Source organism: Balaenoptera ricei, chromosome 1 (genome assembly GCF_028023285.1).
Source record: "Balaenoptera ricei isolate mBalRic1 chromosome 1, mBalRic1.hap2, whole genome shotgun sequence".
Lineage (NCBI taxonomy): Eukaryota > Metazoa > Chordata > Mammalia > Artiodactyla > Balaenopteridae > Balaenoptera > Balaenoptera ricei.
Window position 1 is genome coordinate 18,757,291 of NC_082639.1, and position 22,641 is coordinate 18,779,931.

General features: G+C 53.2%; 1 protein-coding gene across 3 annotated transcripts in view; it reads right to left on the reverse strand.

The window, feature by feature from the left end:
* The window catches only part of MYOM3 (myomesin 3), a 46,641-nt gene that overhangs the window by 1,549 nt on the left and 22,451 nt on the right, over window positions 1-22,641 (reverse strand). For 2 of the 3 annotated variants that reach the window (XM_059915945.1, XM_059915947.1), the window contains 21 exons: window positions 21,908-22,082; window positions 19,845-19,966; window positions 19,260-19,447; window positions 18,898-19,024; window positions 17,592-17,770; window positions 14,737-14,851; window positions 13,665-13,821; window positions 12,837-12,946; window positions 11,289-11,333; window positions 10,454-10,590; window positions 9,013-9,157; window positions 8,814-8,873; window positions 8,356-8,423; window positions 7,167-7,277; window positions 5,326-5,413; window positions 4,772-4,810; window positions 4,419-4,527; window positions 3,101-3,264; window positions 2,841-2,877; window positions 2,641-2,663; window positions 969-1,024 (listed from right to left, as the gene is read on the reverse strand). In XM_059915945.1, the coding sequence (XP_059771928.1) occupies window positions 969-1,024; window positions 2,641-2,663; window positions 2,841-2,877; window positions 3,101-3,264; window positions 4,419-4,527; window positions 4,772-4,810; window positions 5,326-5,413; window positions 7,167-7,277; window positions 8,356-8,423; window positions 8,814-8,873; window positions 9,013-9,157; window positions 10,454-10,590; window positions 11,289-11,333; window positions 12,837-12,946; window positions 13,665-13,821; window positions 14,737-14,851; window positions 17,592-17,770; window positions 18,898-19,024; window positions 19,260-19,447; window positions 19,845-19,966; window positions 21,908-22,082 (2,255 nt within the window). The remainder of the gene's footprint in view (window positions 1-968; window positions 1,025-2,640; window positions 2,664-2,840; window positions 2,878-3,100; window positions 3,265-4,418; window positions 4,528-4,771; window positions 4,811-5,325; window positions 5,414-7,166; window positions 7,278-8,355; window positions 8,424-8,813; window positions 8,874-9,012; window positions 9,158-10,453; window positions 10,591-11,288; window positions 11,334-12,836; window positions 12,947-13,664; window positions 13,822-14,736; window positions 14,852-17,591; window positions 17,771-18,897; window positions 19,025-19,259; window positions 19,448-19,844; window positions 19,967-21,907; window positions 22,083-22,641) is intronic. The other variant, XM_059915946.1, reaches the window with a different exon arrangement.

The following is a 22,641-nucleotide window of genomic DNA, read 5'->3' on the forward strand; positions in this document are numbered from 1 at the left end:
AATAACCCTTGGTATCACCTTCACACTCCCAGGGAGCTCCCAGTGCAAGCTGCTCCTTGTGGTAAGTTCATTATGTGTGTTTTATTGTGACCCATAAAGTAATAACAGTAAAGGGAGATGTTTTACTCTAACCCCACATCCTCCATTCTCAACATTTCTATGGGAACACTTAACTAGTTAGACTGTCAGGCCGTTATTACTTTAGCAATTACCTGCCCCAGAATGGCCTGGACTTTGCTTTATTGCTTTTTATTGTATATTTCATTATGATTTTACCATGCAAATAAGGCTAGATTGCTTTAACATAAAGATTTAAGAATTGAGTTTGAAAATTCTCAACAGAGCAACTCTCACTGCAGAGGCTCTCTAGTGTAATGGCCAGACACTCAGATTCTGGAGCTGGGCTGCCAGGCTGTGAATCTCAGCTCGGCTCCTTTAAGCTGTATGACCTTAGGTAAGTCCCTTAACCTTTCTGGGCCTCAGTTTCCTCAGCTATAAAGTATGACTAGTAATAACACACTATTTCATGTGGTTGCCTTGACGTTTAAATAATGGAATAGTGCCTGGCACAAAGTAAGCAACATGAAAACGTTAGCTATCAGTTTCTAGAACATTAGACTTGCGTAACTTCAGTCCTGAAAGGGCTTTTTAGGTATCATCTAGTCAAACTCCTGGGGAAACTGAAGCTCACACGGAAAAGTCCGTGATACCCAGGGCCACCTGGAGAGATGGGGTAGAACCGGGGTGAGCACAGGCCTGTCACCCCCACCACGGGCCTGACACCAGGCTCAGTGTCTTTCCTTTATACTACATGTGACCAGTGAGGTCTGGTCACTCGGCCAGACTCTGGCGCATCCAGCCCCTTCGGCTCTGGAATCCACGGTGCTTCGTTGCTTTGTGCCCTTTGATGGATACAGGAGGGAACCCAGGGTGGGACTGCCGGCCGTGGGCTGGGGGACAGCCAGTACCTTATCTTCCATGATCGTGGCCACGTCCGGCAGGCCCCTCACCACTTTGGCACGATCTGGAAGGGAAAAACGAGACCCCCAGTGATGAATATTTTCCTGCCAGCTGCTTCCCAGCAGCAGGTTCCACGCAGTTGAGGTTTATTTTTAAGCAATGCTTCTTTTTCTTATTTGCATCATTTTGGGTGGACATCCTTAAACTTGTATTACATTATTTCCTTGCCTTTATAAACAGAAGATAGGGGACAGAATGTGTTTCTGTCACTGACTTGAGGTTATTATCGTGGCTGGTGGTACCTGGAGGTGACAGTGAGGTGCCCCTCCCCTGAGGACTGGGAGAGAAGGTGGTAAGATTGCTCTGACCCTAAACTGGCAAAATGCACACAACAGGTGTGACGAACCAGCTCAGGCAGTGAACAGGAAGGAAGCTTTCGGGACACTGATTCTGGTCAAGGGAGGGGACCTGGTGGCCATGGCGGCTGGGCAGGAAGAGACTGTGGTTGTAAATCACTAAGCAGAAAGCCAACAGGTCGCAATCGAGGCTGTGGGAACGGACCCTAGACCACGATCAGGGATGTGCCAAGAGCCTAAAGTGGCTGGTGTCTGTGCAACGGATGTAGGGGAGAAGGAGCCTGAATCAGGGTTGAGGGGGGAGGGGAAGGATGGCCCCAGAGATGGACGCTGTTGTGGGAGGATCGTTCACCAGGCCCATCATGGTGGGTGAAACAATCCACTTCCCTCGACTCTCAACTCGGCCAGCCCTGGCAACCACAGGTGGTGAGTTCAGGCCCTTCTCTTAGGGTCCTGGAGGGGGGTGTCCTGTGAAGAGACTCGGCAGTCCAGGATCGGGGGGGCAGGTGATTAGACGGAGGCGTGACGGGCTGAGTCGGGTCTCCAGGCTGCGCTCCTCCCACCAAGGTGGCCGCCCGCTGCAAGGGCTCCTCACTGCTCTTACACCCCAGATGGCCCCCTTCCAGATGGCAGTTATGAACGGCCTGCATTTCCCGCCAAGCGGGGACACTCAGGGACAAGACGCCACATAGGGCTAATGCCCCCTCCTACCAGTGGCCCCAAACGGTCAGTTTCCCTCCTCACTGTCAGGTTGAACGGGGCTGCTTTGCTCTGCTGCCAGGACGCTTCCCCTCATGGAAAGTCCTACACTGACCGGCTGGCTCACTGAGACCAGAAAGCTAGCCTCCTGGAACTGGGTAGAACTGGTTGCGGGGACCCGGAGAAGCTCCAGTGCATGGACCTGGTGGTCCCCCTGGGCAACTCAGAGGCTGTGTCCTGGATTAGATGAGGCCCTAGTGCCCCGACAGCCAGAACAAGCTTCAGCTTTAAAGCCATCTCGTCCCGGGCCTCGCTTGGAAAGATCAGCCCAGCCTCGGTCCCGTCTGCCCCTGCCTTTGGAGTCCCACCGACATCGGCCGTGTGCCTACTCGCCACCAGGCCCGCACCAGGCGCGTCCACATCCACGGTCTCAGGTATCCTTGGACTCCTCATCCACCTGTCTTCACGCTGCCACCATCTGGGTCTCCCAGCAGCTCTGTGACAGCCCAGAGCCACACAGACCCCATGGGGAACTGGGACTCCAGCTACCTGCCAGGAGGCGTGAGCAGCTGGGAAGCCGCCCCAAACTCAGAAGTGGAAACAAGAGAAATATGGCTGGACTTACTCTTCTCGATGATGGCCAAGGCTCTGAAAAATGGAAATGGGAAAAAGCTTTGGTGTTTCATTTGTTAAAGGACAGTCCTGCCCGGGTAGGGGGGAGGGGGTGACGGGGGAAAGGTGGAACTGTCCGGCCTCCCAGGAAGGGTCCTGTGCTTGTGCACCCCAGGGGCCTTGATCACACTGAGAAACGCCAAGGAAACTTACTTCAGTCTCTGGTGCTCAGCCAGGGCGTCCTCAAAAGCTACGAGAAGGAAAAGGGGAAAAGGTGCGTCAGGGCATCTACCCCCAATCTCCCCCTCTCCTGCAACCCACAGGTATAGAGCTCAGTGCTGACTGTTCCTCCACTCTGTTCCAGCATTCTCTTGGGGCAGTGCTAGGATTGGGTGGGGAGATGGGAGCCCCCCCAAAAGACCATGGGGTTTTATAAACAGGTTTCACTGAGGACAGACAGGCAGAGAGCTCACCTTGTCCCGAGAGATCAGCTGAGAGCTGCCGGGCTTCTTTCCCGGCCGCTATCTCTAGGGTGTATCTGCCCTTGTCTGAGTCTTTGGGATCCAGGATGTGGAGCCAGATCTCATCCAGGGTGGTGCCAGCCCTCAGCCGATCACCACTCTCCAGGCGTTTCTCTCTGAACGTGAGGGCAAAGAAATGGTTAACAGAGCTCAGCCCGGGACGGGCTGTCTGTCTGCCCATCTACAGGCACCCCTGCTCCAAACTCCTCTCCCAGGGTTTTGTTCCCAGATGTGTGAGCTGAAAGTGGTGGCCATCCATGAGATATTTGATAAATATCTATCCACTCATCCATTCATCATTCATTCATTCATCAAACCCTGTGCCAGCGCTGAATCTATATTTGTGACATGTCCTGCAGGCTGGGACTTTGAGGAAATGGTGCTCCAGGGTCAGTGACCACCTCCCCCCACCCCACCAGTGGGAGCCACTTCCTCACTTCATCCTTTTCCTCATCTTAAAACCTCCCAGGATTTCTTCCCACAATCACTCTTACATAATTCTTATAAACTATATAAACTCCTTTCCTTCTTTACTTAAATTTCATTCCTAAAGACACCTGGCCCGTGTCAGTGTTTTGTCACAGAAGTGACACCTCTGGGCTTAGTCACAGGGCTCAGAAACTCTCGAGGAGCAGCTTCACTGTTCTGAAATTCAGCTTGGCCTTGGTCTCACTCACATGACAAATCTGACTAAGTCCCGTCTAGCCTTCTCCATAGAACGGGTGCAGTAATGTCTGCTCCACAAGGCTGAGGTTTGCAAGTAAGAAGCACTGGGAATATCCTGCTCCCAAACTCTCTGGGGTCACTTAGCTCCTGGCTGAGTCTCTGATACCTGATACTGCCTTCAAGGCCTGGCCCTCAGTTAGTCGTCAGCCCCCCAGGTCCCTCTGCCTGCACCTCTCCCCTCAGCCTGGCTGCCTGAGTTTGCTAAGGCTGCAAAGACCCACAAGGGCACCATGACCCACTTGACCATCTGGTTCTCCATCGTTCCTGCATCCATCTCTCCCCCAGTTCCCAGATGGTGCTCTAAGACAATGGTCCTTCTGTGGCCATGGATGTTCTGGGAAAGTGATCTTAGCACCAGGGTTCCCACCTTTCCTGGGGAGACTCCCTTCTGTGCCTCCAACGGCTGTTCCCTGTCCCAGACTCCCTCTGTGGACAGCAGGACCGGTGAGAGACCCTGTCTCTGCCAAGCCCTTGGGACTGGGCTCTGAGGCGGGTGCTGGGCCCCCTCCAGCCTGGCTAGGGCTCCAGGGCAAGGCCAACCTACTTGTGGAACCAGCTGGTTTTCATGTAGTTCACGTTGTAGTACTTGACCCTGCTGAAGAGCCGGATCCCCTCCTCGGTGCCCTGGATTTTCAGTGGGGTCGCAGAGAGGGCTGGGGAGGCATGGGAGAAGGGTGAGTCTTCCCCAAGGCCCTTTGGGCAGCGCATCTGGGGGGCAGCCAGCTCGCCCCTGCTCTGGGGCGTGGTGGGGAGAACAGTGTGGTGAAGAGGCAGGAGCGTCTCCCCCAGTCTTTGAGGCTGGAAACTAAACCCACCCCCGGCAGCCAAGGATGGCTAGAGGTCCCCCGGAGGTTATGCAGCATCACGGCAGTGCTGAGCAGAGAGGGGCTTGCTTACCACCAATCCTGCCCAGCTCAGTGAAGACGGCATCCAGGGCTGGAGGGAGACAGAGGGAGTGGTCAGCTGATGAAGGGCTCCCCTAGGGATGCACCAGGTGGGGCCGTCCTTGGAAAAGGCTGGTGGACCTTATGAGCAGCTCTCAGAACACAGGCTTAGGGGTGGGGAGGGGATCCGGGGCACTGCGTGACTGGTGGGGCAGGGGGGCAACACAGATGGAGGACGAACGGGCCGACGTGACAGTTTTCCTGCAGGCTGAGACGACCAGCCTGGTGAGGAGCCTGGGGCCCGCTGGGGGGGCAGAGCAGAGAACTCAGGCTCCGGGTCTTGAAGCCTGGGCTCGCTGTGGGATAGTGCAGTGAACATGGGCACCAGTGTCACACAGACCAGGCCCTGCCACTGACCAGCTGTGCAGCCGTGGGCAGGTCACTTAACTCCCCTGGGCCTCAGTTGCCCCAGGTGAGGATCCCAGACAGTTTCCCCACAGGTCACACTGCATCTCTTGGTTCAGTGTGAGGCCCTCCTGGCCCGTCTCTGATGTCGCCGGCTCCCACCTTCACCTGTGAGGTCCAGGATGGTGTCGTCCTCCCCTCGCTCATCCGAAACCTCTGCTCTGTAAATGCCCTTGTCCTCTTTGGAAAGCTGGAAAGAAGGATGTGGGAAGGCGGTGTCGGCATGAGTTCCAGAAGGAGCGATGGACAGCAAATCAGGAGGCCTGGGCTCTAGGCCTGCCCCTAACTCTCCTCCCTGGGCCTCAGTTTACCCCCCTGCGATGGGTGATCTCTGAGGCTCCTTCCAGCTCCAGAGCCCTTTGATCCCAAGCCCAGGGCTTGTCTGGGCCTGGAGGTGGGGCGAGAGGGGGAACTGAGGGCAGAAACAGACGCCCCGCATGTGCTTCTCAGGCGGCTGCTCTGAGCAGAGTAAAGCGAGCCCTCGTAGCAGAGCTGGGCCGAGCAGGGCGCACCCTCCACCAGCGCTGCCCTGCTTCCCAGGGGCCCTGGATAGAGGGACCTCTCTGCATCTCTCAGAAGGAAGTGTGCTTTCTTTTGCTCAGGACAAGGGGGTCCTTACTAGCACATGCTTGTCAGCCCCAAGTGAAGCCTGGGTCAACACTCAGCAAAGCAAGAACTTGGGTCATGCTTTGAAAGCAAGGTCAGAAGTCAGCTGTGCCCTCTTATTACACAGCAACTCCTCCAGGGGCTGCGGGGGTGGGGGCGTGATATCTGCCTCCCTGTCCTCTCAAAGGGCCCCTCTCACCCCAACCATCTCTACATAGTGTGCTTTGAGGCAGGATTCAAGGCAGACGCATCTCTTAACTGGGGGATCAAAGGGCTGAAAACCCCAACAGTCTTCTCCCATGTCCCCTTCCCCCTCCCTCAGTGAAGGCTCCAAAGTCCCAGCCAAATTCCGGTGAGAGTGATTGGAGAAACTTCCGGCCCCACTCTCAAGCTTTGTATCTTGGTATTTAAACTCTCTGAGCCTCAGTTTACTCATCTGTAAAATGGTGGCATAATCCTTGCCCTGGCTACGTACTATAGTTGCTGTGAGGATCAAGGGAGATAACTCTTCAGAAGCCAGAAAGTTCTGCACCAATAGGCTGGATGATTATGACAACACTCAGTAGCTATTAAGCACCTACTTGATGCCAAGCCCTGTGTGAGGAGTTTGCACTGTGATGACAAAGGCCAACTTGCCATCGTCTCGGCCAGGATTTGGGAGAGGACCCTGAAATCGTTATTTCCTTCCTAGTCCGCAAACCTGCGTCTGCCACAGTCCTCCTTGGCACGTGGTGAGGCCACAGAAATCAGGGGCAAGGCAGAAAAACATTGAATATTTAAGGATAAGCCTTGCATTTCTACCTTAACCAGGTCACACTCCTCCGAGGGCCACGGGGAGGTCGTGGGTGGGAGAAGTGAGCTCCAGGCCCTGTTTTGCTCTGCCCAGACCTGCCTCACACGGAGACCATCTTCCTGTCCTGAATCTCAGGCTGCTGGGGCAGGAAGGAATCTCTGAGAGAGCATCCCTCTGACCCACTCGTGTAACAGATGAAAACTGAGGTCAGAGAGGCACAGTGACCAGCCTAAGGCTACGCAGTCAGTGGCAGGGCCAGGACTGGAATCCAACTAAAAGGAAAAATCAGTATTACTGAGCCTGTCTTTATTTAAAGTTTTGGTATTGTTTTCCCTCATGGTCTTTTTTTTTTTTGGCGTGAATTTTGATTCTTGAAAATATTGCATGAAATATTATTTATCTTGAGTACTGAGCCTTTCAGTGCTTCCTTAAAGTTTGTGCGTGAGGTCAGTGCCTCACTTGCCTCACCCTGGTCCTGACTCCCTGCCCAGTGCTCCTGGCACTGCCTGGAGGCTGTGAGCCCTGAAGTCAGAGCTGCACTTACCTCTTCGATGCAGAGAAGCCCTGCTCCAGTCTGCGGGTCGTACTGACCATCTGGGAACTCTTTCTTCTGGAAGAACCACTGGAAGCGGGTTTCTTTCTTGGTGTTGGCCACCTGAGGAAGGTGGGGAGTGAGGAGACTCCTTCAGGCTTTCTCTTTTATGTGAAGACTCAGTTCATCAGAACCTTTTTTTTTTTTTACAAACATGACTCCTCCCCACCCTGCCCCCAGGCTAAATCTCAGCTAACCCCTTCCTCACACCATATGTCTCCTCTGATGGTTTCTGGACTCTGGACTTTTGCTAATGCTATTCCCTCTGCTTCTTGACCCCTTTCCTACCCTACTTTTTCTTGTAAATGCCTGTGTCACCTTCTCCAGGAAGCCTTCTTTTATGCACCCCAGAGTATGCCCCATCATGAGTAATCAATTTCCTGCATGTCTCCATCACAGCAGGAGCTACACTGTTTTCCCCACGATCTTGCTTTGGACTGTGGGATCTTACAGGCCTAAGGAGACCACTTCTTCATCCTTGTATGCCCAGTGCTTGCAGAGTGTGTAACACAGAGTAGGTACTTAGGTTTGCTGAATGGATAGGCTTCTGGGAGTGCGCCCTCCCCTCCCCTGCCCTCCCCCAGTTATCTAAAAGGCTGCAGGGTGCTGAGAAAGAACACCCGCTTTGGAGTCAGGCACATCCGGTTAAAACCTGGGCTCTAGACTCTGCCTGTTACCATGTAGTCTTGAGCTAATTCCCCACTTGGTTTTTCATCCTAAAGTGGGGATTGTAACACCTCTCTCACAGATGATTGTGAGGCAGATGAAATAAAATAATGCTCTGAAGTGCTGAGAACAGTGTCTGGCAGGGCTACTAACAGACACAGGGACTACCGCTCAACATACAGAGCCCTCACTTGCTCCCAGACCCCTGACCCCCAGAACCCCTCCCAGAGCAGCTGGGAGATCTAGCTCAAGGCTGACTCAGCGCACACTAATTCACACTAACTCTGCTCCCTGGGCTTTTGTTTTCCAGTTAAATGCAAAATCCCTGGGGCTACTTCCTCTGCTTGGATCACACCAGCACAGGGTGTGGAGTTGCCGGGAGTGGGGCAAAAGACAGCCACAGGGCTTGGGGACAACCACAGGTCTTGCCCCACGGGGCCTGGGGGCAGGGCTGGAGGCGGGGGCGGGGCTTTGCCTTGCACGTCAGCAGCACTTGGCAGTCCTCGGTGACCTTCCACTGCAAAGGCTCCTCGAAATGCGGACCTATGAGGGCAAAACAGCACGCCCAGCGGTCAGAGCGCCGGGCTCGGCCCGGGCGCCACCTGGTGGCGAGACAGGGGAAGGCAGCTGGGGAGGGGCACCTAATGACTACTGGCCCCTCGGATTCTGGGAATTCGCCCCCACGAGGGAGGGGACTGGGGTGAGGCATCTGGGAGGCATCTAGGGTGCAAAGTTTAAGGCGCTCACTCTCGGGGTTGGGCAAGTGCTGTTTCGTTCTGGCACGGGGACAGCACTGGATCAGATGGCAGTGGCCCTCCCTCGGGGGGTCCAGCAGGGCGGAGGGATCTATTAATCCACTTGCCCAGCGGTTCCCCGGCGCTGTCTGCTGGCCTGCTGGCCGAGGTGTTTGAACTTCGCCCCAGCAGTTCTTACCCTGCTTTCTCTTCCAGTCTCTTCTCTTAGCACCTGCCTCCCTTAGAAGTTTGTCGAACTCTGTGGACACAGAGGGGGGAACGGGCGTGAACCAGGAGGAGCGCAGGTCCAGAGGAGGGCGTCAGCATGGATAGAGACGCCCAGGCTGAGAGCTGAGGCCGGGTGCATGGGGCAGGGCGGGGGTCAGGGCACAGCTGACCGTCATCCACCAGAGCCAGGGTGATCTGGTTCTTGGCTTTTCCGTCTTGGAGCTGAGCAGTATACGACCCTTTGTCGTCCTCAGTCAAGTTTTGGATGATGACTTCCACCAGGCCCTTCTCTCGGACAAAATTGATTTTGCGGTTCTGGGGAGAACAAAACCCGAAAGTCTTTCTGCCCTTTTCCAATCCCAGGGAATTTGTGCTGTGGGGTGCAGATCGGGGCGTGGTTGGACTTGGGGGTAATATATGCAGAGTTAGAAGCCTTCAGAGACTGGGGAGGGGGCCCTAGGTACCCCTGTACTGTGTATAGACTGGACTTTTCCCACACCCGGCCCCTGAGAACACCCTGGGGCCTGGCAGACACTGGAAAGAGTCTTGCATGCTTGTATCAGTTGCAATTAATAATAATCCCCAATCTCCTACTGCGCCATGTTTTTTGGTTATTTTCTACTTCTTTTGCAATTTAATATAAAAAAAACCCCATAAAACTATAAAGGATAATATAAAAAAGCCTGTGTACCTGCTACCCAGAATTAGCACGTATTTACATTTTGTCACATTCTAACAGTTTTCAAACGTTTTATTTTCCACATTTAGGGTGTATGTATGATTTGAGAGAATCGTCTAGTTTGATTTTTCTATAGCGGCACCTGCTAGTATCAGCGCTGTGTACCAAGAGTCCAGACTTTGTTACCCTGCCTCTACCATGAGCCAAGGTCATGCTTAATCTCTATGCAGAACTTTCAAATCTATTTTTTTTCCAGTTGCTCCTCCTGTTCCTGGGGCAACCAACCCCATTGTACCGATGTAGAAACTGAGGCACAGAGAGGTGAAGAGACCTGCCCAAGGGCACACAACCCACAGGAGATGAATATGTCTTCTGACATCTAGCCCTGAGCTCTTTCTCCTCTGTCAGAACCAGCTCCCCTCTTTATAACACATATTTTTTGATGGCCATCTGGAGATGAAATTCACAAATAAGATCTTCTCATGAGTACATGAAGAACAGGAAAATGAATGAAAGAGCATAGGTAATGTGGCTAATAGAATAAAAACTCTCTATTCAGTGTATATTAACACTGCAAAAAAAAAATTATTTGTCTTTCTGAGAGTTAGGGTCTAGGCTTGGATAATTATAAGCGTGAATGTAGGTTTTTCATCTTACAAATGTTTGACAGGACAGTGAAAAATTGTGGGAGGCATGGGAAGTTCTTTGTGGGAGTGTTCCTTGTGTTGGCAAGTGTCTAGCATCCCTGCCACCCGCACCCCAGGTACTAAAATCCAGGTGTCCCCGCCCCCCACCCTATCACTGTGACAGCCAAAGCTGGTGGCTGTTTCTGAAATGTCTGCTAGGGGAAGGTGCAGCCAGTGGAGACCACTGCCTGTGAGGCCACCTCCTGGGCCAGGAACCTCACTTAGGGATTCTGAGCCCCCAATTACCGGTGAGCTGAAGATTTCCTGCTCGTTGAAGATTAGATGCAGCTCAGCGGCTGGAGACAACTTTTCTACTTCCAGCCAAAGCCGCACCTCTCCTTGCTCGAGGATGTCAACGTTCCAGCCGGAGATCAGCTTGATCACTGGGTGGCAGAGGACAGGAAAGGGTGGGCAGGGAACCCTTCTCCCCTCCCCACTCCCGACAGCCCCACCTTGAGCACACTGTGGGCATTTAATGTGCAAAATGTTTCAGAGTCTGACGCAGACACGACTGGGGCGAGGGGCTGGGGAGGGTTTCCCGCATTCGGTCCCCGTAGATTGAATTCATCTCAGGGAATTCATCCTCCTCCCGCAGCTTTGAGGTCGTGCTTCTCACCCTGGCTGGACACTGGATCCCCAAGGACTTTCAAAAACACCAGTGTCTGGTTCCAGACCCAGAGGTTCTAATTTGTTTGGGGTGTGGCCTGGGCATTGGGATTTTGAAAAGCTCCGGGGGTGATTCCAATATGCACCCAAGTTTGTGACCCCTGCCCCAGGGACTGCAAAAGCTACTCCTGGCCAATGGAGGGCAGCAGGGGTTTAGATGATCCGCAGTGCAAGAAGAAGAAGAAGAAAGCAGCCGCTCTGCCCTCCCTTGCATCCCATGTGCTCTCTGCTGGCCGCTCTGTTCCCTTCATGGACTGAGGACTCCCTGGGTCTATGACCTTCCAGCCCCAAGACGTCCCCATCCTTTGCCCGCCGCCCCCCGGCTAGTTTCTGGCTCTTGGCTGACTCCGACCTGCTCAGAACACCCCAGTGAGCCTGGTGGGACTGCCCAAGGCTGGTGGCTTGGACCGCTTACCTGGGTTTCTAATCTCATGGCTCAACTTCTTCAGCTTGTTCAGCTCTGGGACAGGGAGAAGCAAGGAAGAAACCAAAGAGAATGACATATCCAGGCCAGTGGGGTCCGTGGAAGCCGTCCTAGCATCCACACTGGGTGAAAGTCCTGAGAGACTCAGCTTGGGGTCACTTGGCTACTGAGGGGTTGATGATGACCACTGTGGGCCTTGGCTCTGGGGCTCTGAGGGGGCTGCGGGGGCTGCCGCAGGCTACCCTGAGGTTGCTTATTCTCCTGTCCTTCAAGACCTGATCAAGTGCCACCTCCCCAGAGAAGCACCTACTGTGTGCCAGGCTCTGCGTGATCTCAGCAGTCCTCACACCATGCTGTGGGGTGAGCATTACTGTCTGCCTCCTGAGGCCCCTTGTTACCCCACTGAGCCACACTGTCCAAATCTGAGGGTCTGTTCTCCCCACTGAGCCATACTGTCCTAGTATCTGAGGGTCTGCTCTCCCCACTGAGCATTTCAGTCTACCTGTGTCTAGGGCAGGTTGGTAGAGTGCTGTCTCACTGCTAACTGCTTCTTTGTGTTAGGTTTGTCTCTTCTGCTAAGCTGAGCTCTGGACCTACATGGTATCTGGCACACAGTATGTGCTCAATAAATACATGTTGCATGAATGAATTGGCAGGGGCAGGGCTCCTATCTCATTTCCTCTTATAAGCTCCAGAGTCCTTAGCATGATGAGTCTGGACACATGGCAAGCATCCAGTCCAAAAACAAAAAGCAAACCCCATTACTTTTGTGGATGGCTTTAGTTTGCATGGAATCATCTAAGTATATCTGCATAACAACATTGTTTCACTTAGGACAGCAGGGATTATAATCCCCCTTTACAGATGAGGAAACTGAGGCCCAGAGAGGTGTCATGACTTATCCAAGGTCAAGCAGCCAGGAAATTGTGGAACTGGAATTGCAATCTGGACCTGCCTGGCTTCTGCTTCTTAACAAAATCAAAGGGCCTCCAGTGCAATCATCAGGGAGGACAATGGGCTGCCCCAGTTGCTATGGAGACAGCAGAGGGTGAGTCTCATAGATGACCGCTGAGGCCTGGCATTCCCTCTCTGGTTTACCACAGTCCCCACTGCTCCCTTTTGCCATCCTCATTCCTCAGACCGACTGCCATTTGCAGTTCATCATTCTACTTATGCTGTTGTTTTTCTTAGGCTACGGAAGGAAGTGAAATAATTCAGTGGTACCTTTGCTTTTTATCAAAAGTAGATAAAGTAAAGAGAGAGACAAGAAGAGCGTGAACTCCATCAGGCAGGGGTTTCTGCCTGTTGAGTTCACTGATGTAATTCAGTGCCTAGGACAGTCTCTGGCATACGGTCGGTGCTCAGCAGATACTTATTCACTGGCTGACTGACTGAATGGGTGGGTGAGGGCCTACTTCCCTGGAAATCTCTGCTTTACTCATTTTTACTGCTTCTTGCTGGCCTCTGGGGTATTTGTGTTTGGGACTCCGTGTCTGGGTCGTCTCTCTGGGGAGGTGGCAGTGGAACAGGGGGCATCACCTTCCTCCGTCAGCGTGTGGCTTGCTGAGATTTCTTCGTCAGCATCGGTGACCACCACCGAGTAGGTGCCCAAATCCTCGAGGCCAGGTTCTTTCAGGATGATCTTGGACCTGCAGAGACAGGAGGGCAGAGGCTCTGAGAGGGGCCGTGTGCCCTGGAGGCCTGGGAGCTGGGGAGTCTCGGTCGGCTTTGCAAGCCCTGCACCCCAGCCCAGACCCCGGCCAAGCCAGTAAGCAGGGGTGGCAGCCTCCTTACACCTCTTTGGGGTCCCCTGCCCAGGGCACGTCTGGCCTGCCACCTTCAGTGGTCCTCACTAGCCAGGCTCTCTGGAACAGTCTTCATACTGGCCACATCCCCCAGGCCTGCCTCTCTCCACAGGGCTCAAGTCATCAGCTTTGTCTCCTGCTGGACAGGGCCAAGGCCAGAGCTGCTGGGGGTGGAGGAGGGAGACCTGGGGGCACTTGACATCCTAACCCCTCTTTTACTGATGAGGAAGCTGAGCCCAGAGAACTTGCAAGACCAAGTCACTGGCTCTCAGGCTAGAAACCAAGTCCTGAGCGTCTCCTCGGAGGGGCCCGCACAGAGGCACACACATTCCTTACAGCAAAAGGACCTCCAAATGAATGGCACCGTTTCAGCCTCTCCAGTGCACTCTCCCTCACTTCTCCCCGAGGTGGCAGTCAGCATCCCTCATGAGAGACCAAGCAGTCCTCTCAAGCTCGCTATCTGGGGGTCCTGCCGGATGGTTTCACCCATGAGCTTCTGCCCACCCATCCGACAACGTCTGGGACCTGTGGACGAGTCGGGCTGCCCCCTCCCCTCACTTACTTGTTAACTTCCTCCTCGACCTTGACCCTCTGTGGGTCTGGCGGGCCCTTGTAGTCCTTGGACCACTGAAACTCCGAGGAGTCGGGGGCCTCGGGGGCTTCGAAAGCCATGTAGATAAAGCCCTCATCATCCACACCGACCTCGATCTCACGAGCATCTGAGGGCAGGATCCAACGGAGGGCACCAGGCATTTAGGAACAATAAACCGGGTCAGGTCCCTCCCCTGCTTAACCCCTCCAGTGGCTGCCCATTGCTCTTGAATAGAATAATAAACCCCAGACTCCTTGCTGTGGCCTCCAAGGCCTCGTATGATCAGGCTCCTTCTCAGCTCAAATGTCACCTCCTCAGACTACTGAGGCTACAGTAAAGCCCACCCCACCCCATCACCCTGTTTCACTTCCTTTATAGCACTTATCACTGACTTTTTCATCATTTACGTGTTTACTGTCCATTCGTCCTGCCCCTCCCCCCACCAGTGCAGGGACCTTGCTTTCTCATCACTGCCATGTCCCCAGTGCAGTTGTGGGTGTCACCAAATACTTGCTGAATGAATGAATAATTAAAAGAATGGAAAAAGAACACACTTTATAGTGAGGAGAGCTGAGTGATTCCATCGTATACTAGCTGCGTGACCTGGTCATTTAACTTCTCTGAGCTACAATAAAATCAGTTCTAAAGTGGGGACAGTAACGGCTCCCTCAGGGGCTCATTGGGAGGGCCAGACAGTGTAAGGACCCAGCACAGCATCTGGCGTGTGTGGTAGAAGCGGACCTCGGGAGCCGTGACGGCAAGGCAGGCAAAGCCACACGGCATATCTGAAATAAAGTTGGCTATTCTTCTAAATATCCACGAAGAGCTGTATGAGTTTAAGAATGTGGCATATAAAGAATGGAAGACCCATCACATGGAAGGAAACCATATGTTCATATCTTGGGATCCCACAGAAATAAAGGAGAGTGTGGACGGGAGAGAAACAGGCAGGAAGGAATGAGGGGCAGGAAGGTGTGGCCGGGTGAGGGCCCAGCAGGTTCTGTCCTCCTGCTGCAGACCAGCGCCCTCCCGCTGCCCCTACCTGGCTTGTCCTCCAGGAATACGGGGTCGGTGGGCACGGACGGCTGCCCTGGGCCCGCTGAATTCACAGCCTGTACATGGAACACGTAGGTCTTCCCCGGCTGTAAGTCAGAGATCTGGGGGAAGGGAGGGGGCAAGAGTGAGCACCGAGGATGGCAAAGACCCACCCTTCCTGCAGCCCTGGCCACGGGCTGCAGGGGACCCCCAGGAGGGCCAGGCTGCCCTGGGGGTGGGGGGCAGGCTAGGGGCACATTGCTCTCCTGAGTTCCAGCTTCAGGTGAGCCTCTCCCCTGAGATTACCTCCCACGCTTGTGAGGCCTGGAACTCCACCTGCTCGGAGCTTAACTCATCATCAGCCTCTCAACAAGAAAACCCTTTCTCTTCCTGCGCCCCCTGCCTCTCCTCCATCTGTCACCCTAGAAAGAAGCTTGGGGATCATCATCTTTGACATCTTTTTCTTGAGCCCTACACATCTAATCACCGAAGTTCCCATTTTATTTCCCTAACGTTTCTTGAATGTGGCCTCTCTGTGTCCCAGCCACGCCTTTGACTGCAGCTTTATTTCTCCTCTCCTGGATTAGTCCAACAGTTTCCTAAATGGTGCCTCTGCCTCTAGACCCTTCTTCCCGGTCTATCTTTCCCTCTGCCGATGTTTCCAAGATGCCAGTCTGAGTACGCTTAACTCTTTCAGTGGCCTTCGGGGTAAAGTTCAGATTTCGAGGCTTGGTACCTAAAGCTTTCCTCATCCGTCCATCCTCAGCCTTCTGTCCTCTTCTTTGCGCCCCCTTCACTCCCTGACTCCTCAGGGTCCCCCATGCATCACGTCGCTTCACGCCTCCCTGCCTTTGCCCTTGCTGAGCCCTCTGCCTGGAACGTCCTCCCCTTCTCTTGGTCTAGCAACAAGAGCTCACCCTTGGCCACTCAGCTTAGACAGATGGGACGAGGCCAGGAGAGGTCTCTTACCTTCCTCCTTGGGAGCTCCCAGAATCCCTCGGACCCTCCTTGATTGTACGACACACAGTATTGTAATTGCCTGTTCCCTAAGGACTGTTACTGTAGCTTTTTACATCTAAGACCTAGTTCCAGATCTGGCACTAAGTAGGGGTCCAGAAGTGTCGAGTGAATGACTGAGTGAATGCCGGCCAACCATCCGCATGCAGAAACGGTGCCAAGTCACCGAGGCTCCCCGACCCTGGGCCAGCCTGCCTGGGGAGCAGAGGGGCCCTCCGTCTTGCGAGGCTCTCTCAGGCCAGCTGTCCAGCACTGGCCGACTCTACGGTAGGGACCCGGGCCCCATGGGGGCGGAAACTGCACAATCTCAGAGCCTTCCACGGGCTGACGCTTGCCCTTCTTCATTTGGTCTTAGATAGCCTTAATGTTATTGTTTCAAAAGGAAATATTTTTATTTTTTTCTGATTATGAAAGAAATTCATGTTTGTTGGAGGAAATATTAAAGCAATAGAAAAGAATATAAAATGAAGGGGTAAGGCTCTCCTGGCAGCCCCATTCCCAGAGATGCCCAGAACTGACAGTTTTGTAACAATCCATTTAGACTTGCAAATGCACGTAAACCATGCAGAAGCGTGACATGTGGCATATTCTGCTTGTTCGTATCTTCTTTCCACATTGTTTCGGGCCTCTCAAGCCTGCTTTCTTTCCTCTTGGTGCTAACAGAGTGCTAACGTGTGGTCTTGAAACCCACACACCCTCCTGCCTGCTGGTGAAAGATGCCTCAGGAAAAGGAGCTGGAGAAAATACTCCCTCTCTCCCTAGAGCTGCAGAAGATAAAATCTAATACACATCACAGAAATTTCCTTACAAACTTTCCTTAAACAAAGAAGGCCTGTGAGACATGCTGGCTTCAGAGATGGATTCTGTGAAGTCTGCGATCCTGATGGATTGTCTATTAGTAATTTGTGTCTGCTAAGAACGCTTCAGTGGACACCTTTGTTTTCTGACATGACAAATATGTGTGAGTCGTGTTTGTTATGCCAGGAGAGCATTGTTTGCGCTTTCCCTTCTACATGAGTGCAAGTGAAAACAACCACCACAGGTGAATAAAACCAATGATTCTGCTAGATTTCTTATTTATCCAAAGAGTTTAGAGTTTGCTTCTCATTTCAATTAAGAAATGCATATATGCCTCTGTGTTCATTAATGTACAATATGATATACATGTTCTAAATGTTATCTAACATATAAATATCCTGCTCTGTATTGTGCTTTTTTTTTCTTAGCCACATATGGTGGATATGTTTCTATGTCACAACATACACGTAGCTCTACCTCACTCTTTTTTTCTAAATTAAAAAATTTTTATTTTTTATTTTTTATTTTTTTAGCTCTACCTCATTCTTTATATTATTGCCACTCCTTCAGCTACCGTAGCCTTTACACTCACTGACACTGAGTCCACATTAAGGATACACTGTGATTTATTTAAGCAAGCCCCCTACTGATGGACATTTAAGTTGTTTCCAAATTTTGCCTTTATAAACAACGCTACAACGAGCGTCGCTGTCCTTAGGTCTTTGCACACTTGACTAACAGTTCAATCCTAGAAGCAGAATTCCTAGCTCAAGGGATGTGCATATCCAATGCTTGCTGATTATAAGTGAGGTTTTAGGGAGGAGTCTGAGCAGCATGGAGCGGGTTAAGACCAACCGCTGGCCAGACCTACTACCAACTCGCTGCGTGACCCTGGCTAAGCCACTCCCCCTCTCTGGTCCTCTGCTGCCATGAAGTGAGGGCAGTGATCTCTGAGGGTCGTTCCAGCTTTGATGTTCTGTAGTCCTGCCATATCCTGTGGCAGGGAAGGCTTAGGGCGGGTCAGAGGATGAAGGGGCAGGGACTCACCCTCAGGTGGGTGTCAGAGATGGGGTCTGGAGTGACCGGCTTCCACTGCTCAGAGCCTTCCTCCTGGACACTGATGCAGTAGCCTGTGACTGGTCCGGCCCCTTGGTACAGTGGGGGCTCCCACGTCAGCATCAGGGAGGTGGCCCGCACTTCAAACACCCGCACGCCATACGGGGGTCCTGTGGGAAGACGGGGTAGAGAAGGAGATGGATAGCCAAATGGCCAGCCAGCCAGTCAGGCAGTGGGCGGGTGGCAAGTCAGCAAGCTTGTCAATCTTTCAGTCCCAGCCAGGCCTGGAAGTGCCTGCTCTGGACATGGTGGGGACCTGGCCGGCCTTGGCTTCATGACAAAGCTTGGTCTGTGTCTGCAATAGAGTTAACTCTTCAAAGCGTGCTCAGTATCACTTCCTCTGGGAAACATCCTTGACCCTCCCCATCCCTGTCCCAGACAGCATTAATCTTTCTAATCTCTTTGCCATTTCAGTGTTTAACGTAGAAGCTCAGGGTGTGGACTCCAGAGTCAGATCACCGGGGTTCATGTCCCAGCGAACGCCCTTTTTCAGGCTATGGGGACTCTGGGCAAGTTACTTAGCCTCTATGTTCCTGCCTCCTCATCGGTAAAATGGGGATAATAATAGTTCTTATAAAATAGTGCTGTCGTGAGCATTAATGACATAATTTATGGAAAGTGTCAATACATAGTAAGCACCCAACAAATATCAGTTGTTTGTAACTGTCGTTGTCTAAAGCATCACGCATAGTGATGATCTGCCATTCAGGTAAAGGTTTTGTGCAGAAAACAGAGCTGAGCTGAACAGCATGATGGAAGGTCGTCATCCTTCCTTCCTAAGGGGGAGATGAAGGGCTAGTTTGTGAGAAGGCTGATGGGGCTGCGGGAGTGGTGCAGAGGGTGACCAACCTGCCCTGTTTGTCCAGGATTGGGACACAGGACTTGCGGTGGTAATACTGGGAAAGTCCTGAGCAAACTGGGACGAGTTGGTCACCTAGCAGTGTGCCTTTGGGGTGTGAGATTGGTCTGTGTTGAGAATCGGAGCTGAGATGGGGTGTTGAGCTAGAGGATAATTTGGATGGGGGTACAGGACCAGTCAATGGCCAAGGTCAGGGCTCTTGACTTGGCAGAGTTAAGACTGTGTCAGAGGTTACAGGGGGCAGGGGTCTGGGGTTTGGGACCGACAGAGCAAGCTTGAATGCACAGCGAGCCCAGCGGTAGCGGTCATCTTGTTTGTTAGTTTGGGGGAGGGGAGGGGAGGGCAGGTGCTGGGCTTTGGCACCTCCCAGCCGCTCACCTGGCTGAGGCATCGTCCACTTTTTGCACTCAAACAGGCTGCTGGGCGCCGACAGCTCTCCAACACCAGCCCAGTTTACTGCCCGGGCACGGAACTCATAGAAGTGGCCTTCATGAAGGTCACTGACCTTGAAGAGCAAAAACAGAGACCGTGAAGGCGGAGGGTGGGGAGTCAGGGGACGAGGTTCACAGCAGGAGGTCTATAGGAGCTTCAGATAAGATTGGTCTGCACTTGACAATCAGCTGGATTATCGAGGCACCAAACCTGAGGCCCCTCTCAGCCTCGGGACCTCCAACCCTGACCCCCCGCTCTCCACCCACACAAATCAGGACAGCAGGCCAGTGGCCGCACTCCAGCCTCACCTTGCAGATCTGGGTGGGGATGGGCTGCTGGTTGACCGAGCGCCAGTTCAGCTCCTCCGAGTCGTGTTGGTCCAGGAAGTAGCCCAGGATCTTGCCCCCTCCACGCCGCTTGGGGGGTTTCCACCCAATGACCATATCATTTTCCCCACAGTTCAGGAGGGCGAAGTCATATGGGGCAGATGGTATAGCTACGGGGAGGCAAGGGGGTGAGGGCCACTGCTCCCGAGGGGCGGCTGGACTGGGCAGTGGGGCCCGAGGGAGGCAGCGAGCCTCCCCCAGTGGGTGCCCACCCTGCTCTGGGGCACGGACTTAGCCAATAGCGTCCACTGGTAATGCTGACTCAGCTACGTGCAGGGCACCTGGGCCTCTGAGCTGGTCAGACTTCACCCCATGGCCTCAGGCCGTTGCTACTTCCTCCCCAAAGGAAGGGGTGGTCGGGGTCAGCACCAGATCCCCTGAGAAGGCTTCTGCCCCATGGCCTCTGGAGTTGGACCCTCCAAGAGGTGGTCGATAGGCCCCCTGCTCTCTGCTCAGCCCAGGTCTGTCCCCAGAGGTTTGCAGGCTGCACCGGCCCCTTGGACTTACCAAGAGCCTGCTTGACCTTGATGGGTTCGGTGGCGGCTGAGCTCTCCCCAACTCCAGCCTCGCTGACTGACCTGATACAAAACTCATACTCCTGCCCTGTCCTCAGCCCGGGAACCGTGAACCTGGGAGAGAAATGTACAGCCTTCAGGAAAGGCCAAACCAACAGCATGGAGACATTCCTGAACTTTCTAGAACAACCTTGTGGCGATAAGTGGCCACCAGCGTGGTAGGATCTGAGGCTTCAGTTCTTGCCTAAAGACCTTGCCCCTGCCCCCAAAGTGATGCCTGCCCCCTGGAGGATGAGGTCCTTAAGGTTTTAAAGGATGTAGCTTTCAGAGCCTATCATTAAGATGCAAATACGCTGGGAAAGTTACCAGTTGAAGGCCCAGGTAGCCAACCCCTAAACTGAGCAACCTCGTACATCTCTAGGACTTTGGGCCTCGTCCTGGAAACACAACAGATGGCTCTTCTTATCTGTACGGTTGCTGTGACTAAAGCACAGAGTCCTTTTAAAGACCCCTGAATTATCAGCCAGAGACATACAAGGACACTCTGGCTTAGAGAAAAATGTCCTCCCGTCCTGTCTCTTCTTGATAAGACCCAAATTGTGAACCTCTTTTTTCCCTTTTCACTTATCAACATTTTCCTGTAGCAAATCTTGTTCTACAGGGAGCTTCCCTCGGCCAGTTGACCCCGAGGAGTTGAATGTTGGAATGTCAGAGGGGCCTTTATAGATCAGACCATCCAGTTTCTTCATTATACAGGTAGCGAAGGGCTCCCCCAGAAGGAATGGGGTGAGCCAAGAGCACACAGCCAGTTAGGAACACAACCTGGACTGAGCCCGGGTCTCCTGAATCCCAGCACAGCGCCTGCCCGTTCAGTATTCATTCATTGAGGTCTTTTTTGAGCATCTCCTGTGAGCCAGGTTCGAAGGAGCTCGTGGAATGGTGGTGGACCAGACCCTGCCTCCCAGCTGAGCTCCCTTCACACCATCACCCCAGGCAGCAGTGTTTAGCCTCTTTCCAGCCCTGACACATGTAACCGATGACATGCACACATGTGACGAGGTCTCTGGATGTACCAGAGGACCACGCCACGCCCCACGTGTGACACATTCTTCCGACACACCACTTTCATCACATGACTCTCCCTCAGCCCCTGTCCTCCCCTCCAGGGACTCACATCTGAATGCAAGTCAGGGGAGAGATGTCATCCTAGGGATAACCTGGACTCCGAGCTCATTGGTCCAAAACCCGATTATTCTCCAGCTGGAGAACTTTAGCAGTGACAAAGCATGAGTGACTGTGAGGCACCGCGTGCCAGAGGGGCACCAGGTCCTGTCCCCTTTTCTGGGTGAGATAATCTTGGGGCTCGCAGCCCAGGGTGAGTGGAGCCCACAGGTGTGCTCAGGGCCCAGCCGGTCGTCTGATGGAAAGGGAAGGGGGGTGGGTGTCACCACCTGAGCCCCTGACCCCACAGAGCCTCAAAACGGAGAGAAGTCATGAGTCCAGAAGGCTCGAGGCTTCTGCCTGCAAGGACCAGGGCCACCGTGTGAGGAGGGCGACTCAGAGCGGAGTGAGAGTGGGATAGGCAAGAGCACCGGAGTCTGAGCCGAGGTTCGGAGAGGGCGAGTCTCTGTGCAGGGCCGCCCGGCAAGGGAGGGGCGGGTGTGGAGCCTGAACCCCAGCCGCCCTGGCTGCACTCTCCGCCTCTCTGTCTCTAAGCTCCTGGAAGCACAAGACCTAGCCAGTCACCACTACCTGCAAACAGCACGCTGCTGGTGAGTGCTTGCCGAAAAAGAGGCTGTCTGGGTCAAGTCCACTTACTAGCTAAGTGAGCTTTGGCAAACTCCACTTAAACTGCTCTGTGCCTCGGTTTCTTCATCTGTACAATGATAATAGAAATAATAGTCCTAAGTTCATAGGATTGCAGCCAGAACTAAATGACCTAATATATGAAAAGAACTTAGAACAGTGCCCAACGCCCAACCGTACCGTGAATGGCAGGCTTCATTATTATTACGGCCCTGCCCTAGTGCAGGAAGGGGGTGGGGGCAGACTCACCTGTTGCCCTGGATGGGTTTGTTGTTAACTGTTTTCCACTCGGATGATCCTGCCTCCCGGGAGTAGATGTAATAACCCAGGAGCTCTGGGCTGTCTTTCACAGGATCCCAGTTCAGGGAGACAGATGTCTGTGTGTCTCGGAAAGCTTGAACTTGAGTTGGAGGAGGGAGAGTGGCTGAAAATCAGAAGTGTGGACTGAGTGAAGATGCTGAGTTACACGGCTGGGGAGGGGGAGGCGTGTGGGAGAGGCGGGGAGGTGCGCACATGGCAATCACGGGGGGCACTTGCGTTCCAGACATACCCTGGGACTTTGGGCAGCTCTCTCCTAGTCCCAGAGGTGTGCTCCAGACTCTTGTATTCTGAAAGTCTTCTCTCATCTTACCTCCAAACATCTCCGCTTCCTCACTAAAATCCCCATTCATTAATCCTTACTATCACTCTCTCTCTCTTAGAAGTCACCAGATCTGACAATTTTCCTCAGCCTTATCTTTGATCTCTAGGAAACTTCATTTTATTTGCCTTGAAACTTTAACTTTCATGGCTCCCTGAGACTATGCTCCTTGAGGTAGGGTTTGCCATGATGTGTTAAATGGACAGATCTGGATGGATGGATGGAAGAATGGATGGATGGATGGAAGAATGGATGGATGGATGGATGGATGGATGGATGGATGGATGGATGGGTGGATGGATCAATAGACTAATGGATGGATAGGTCGATGAATAGATGGATA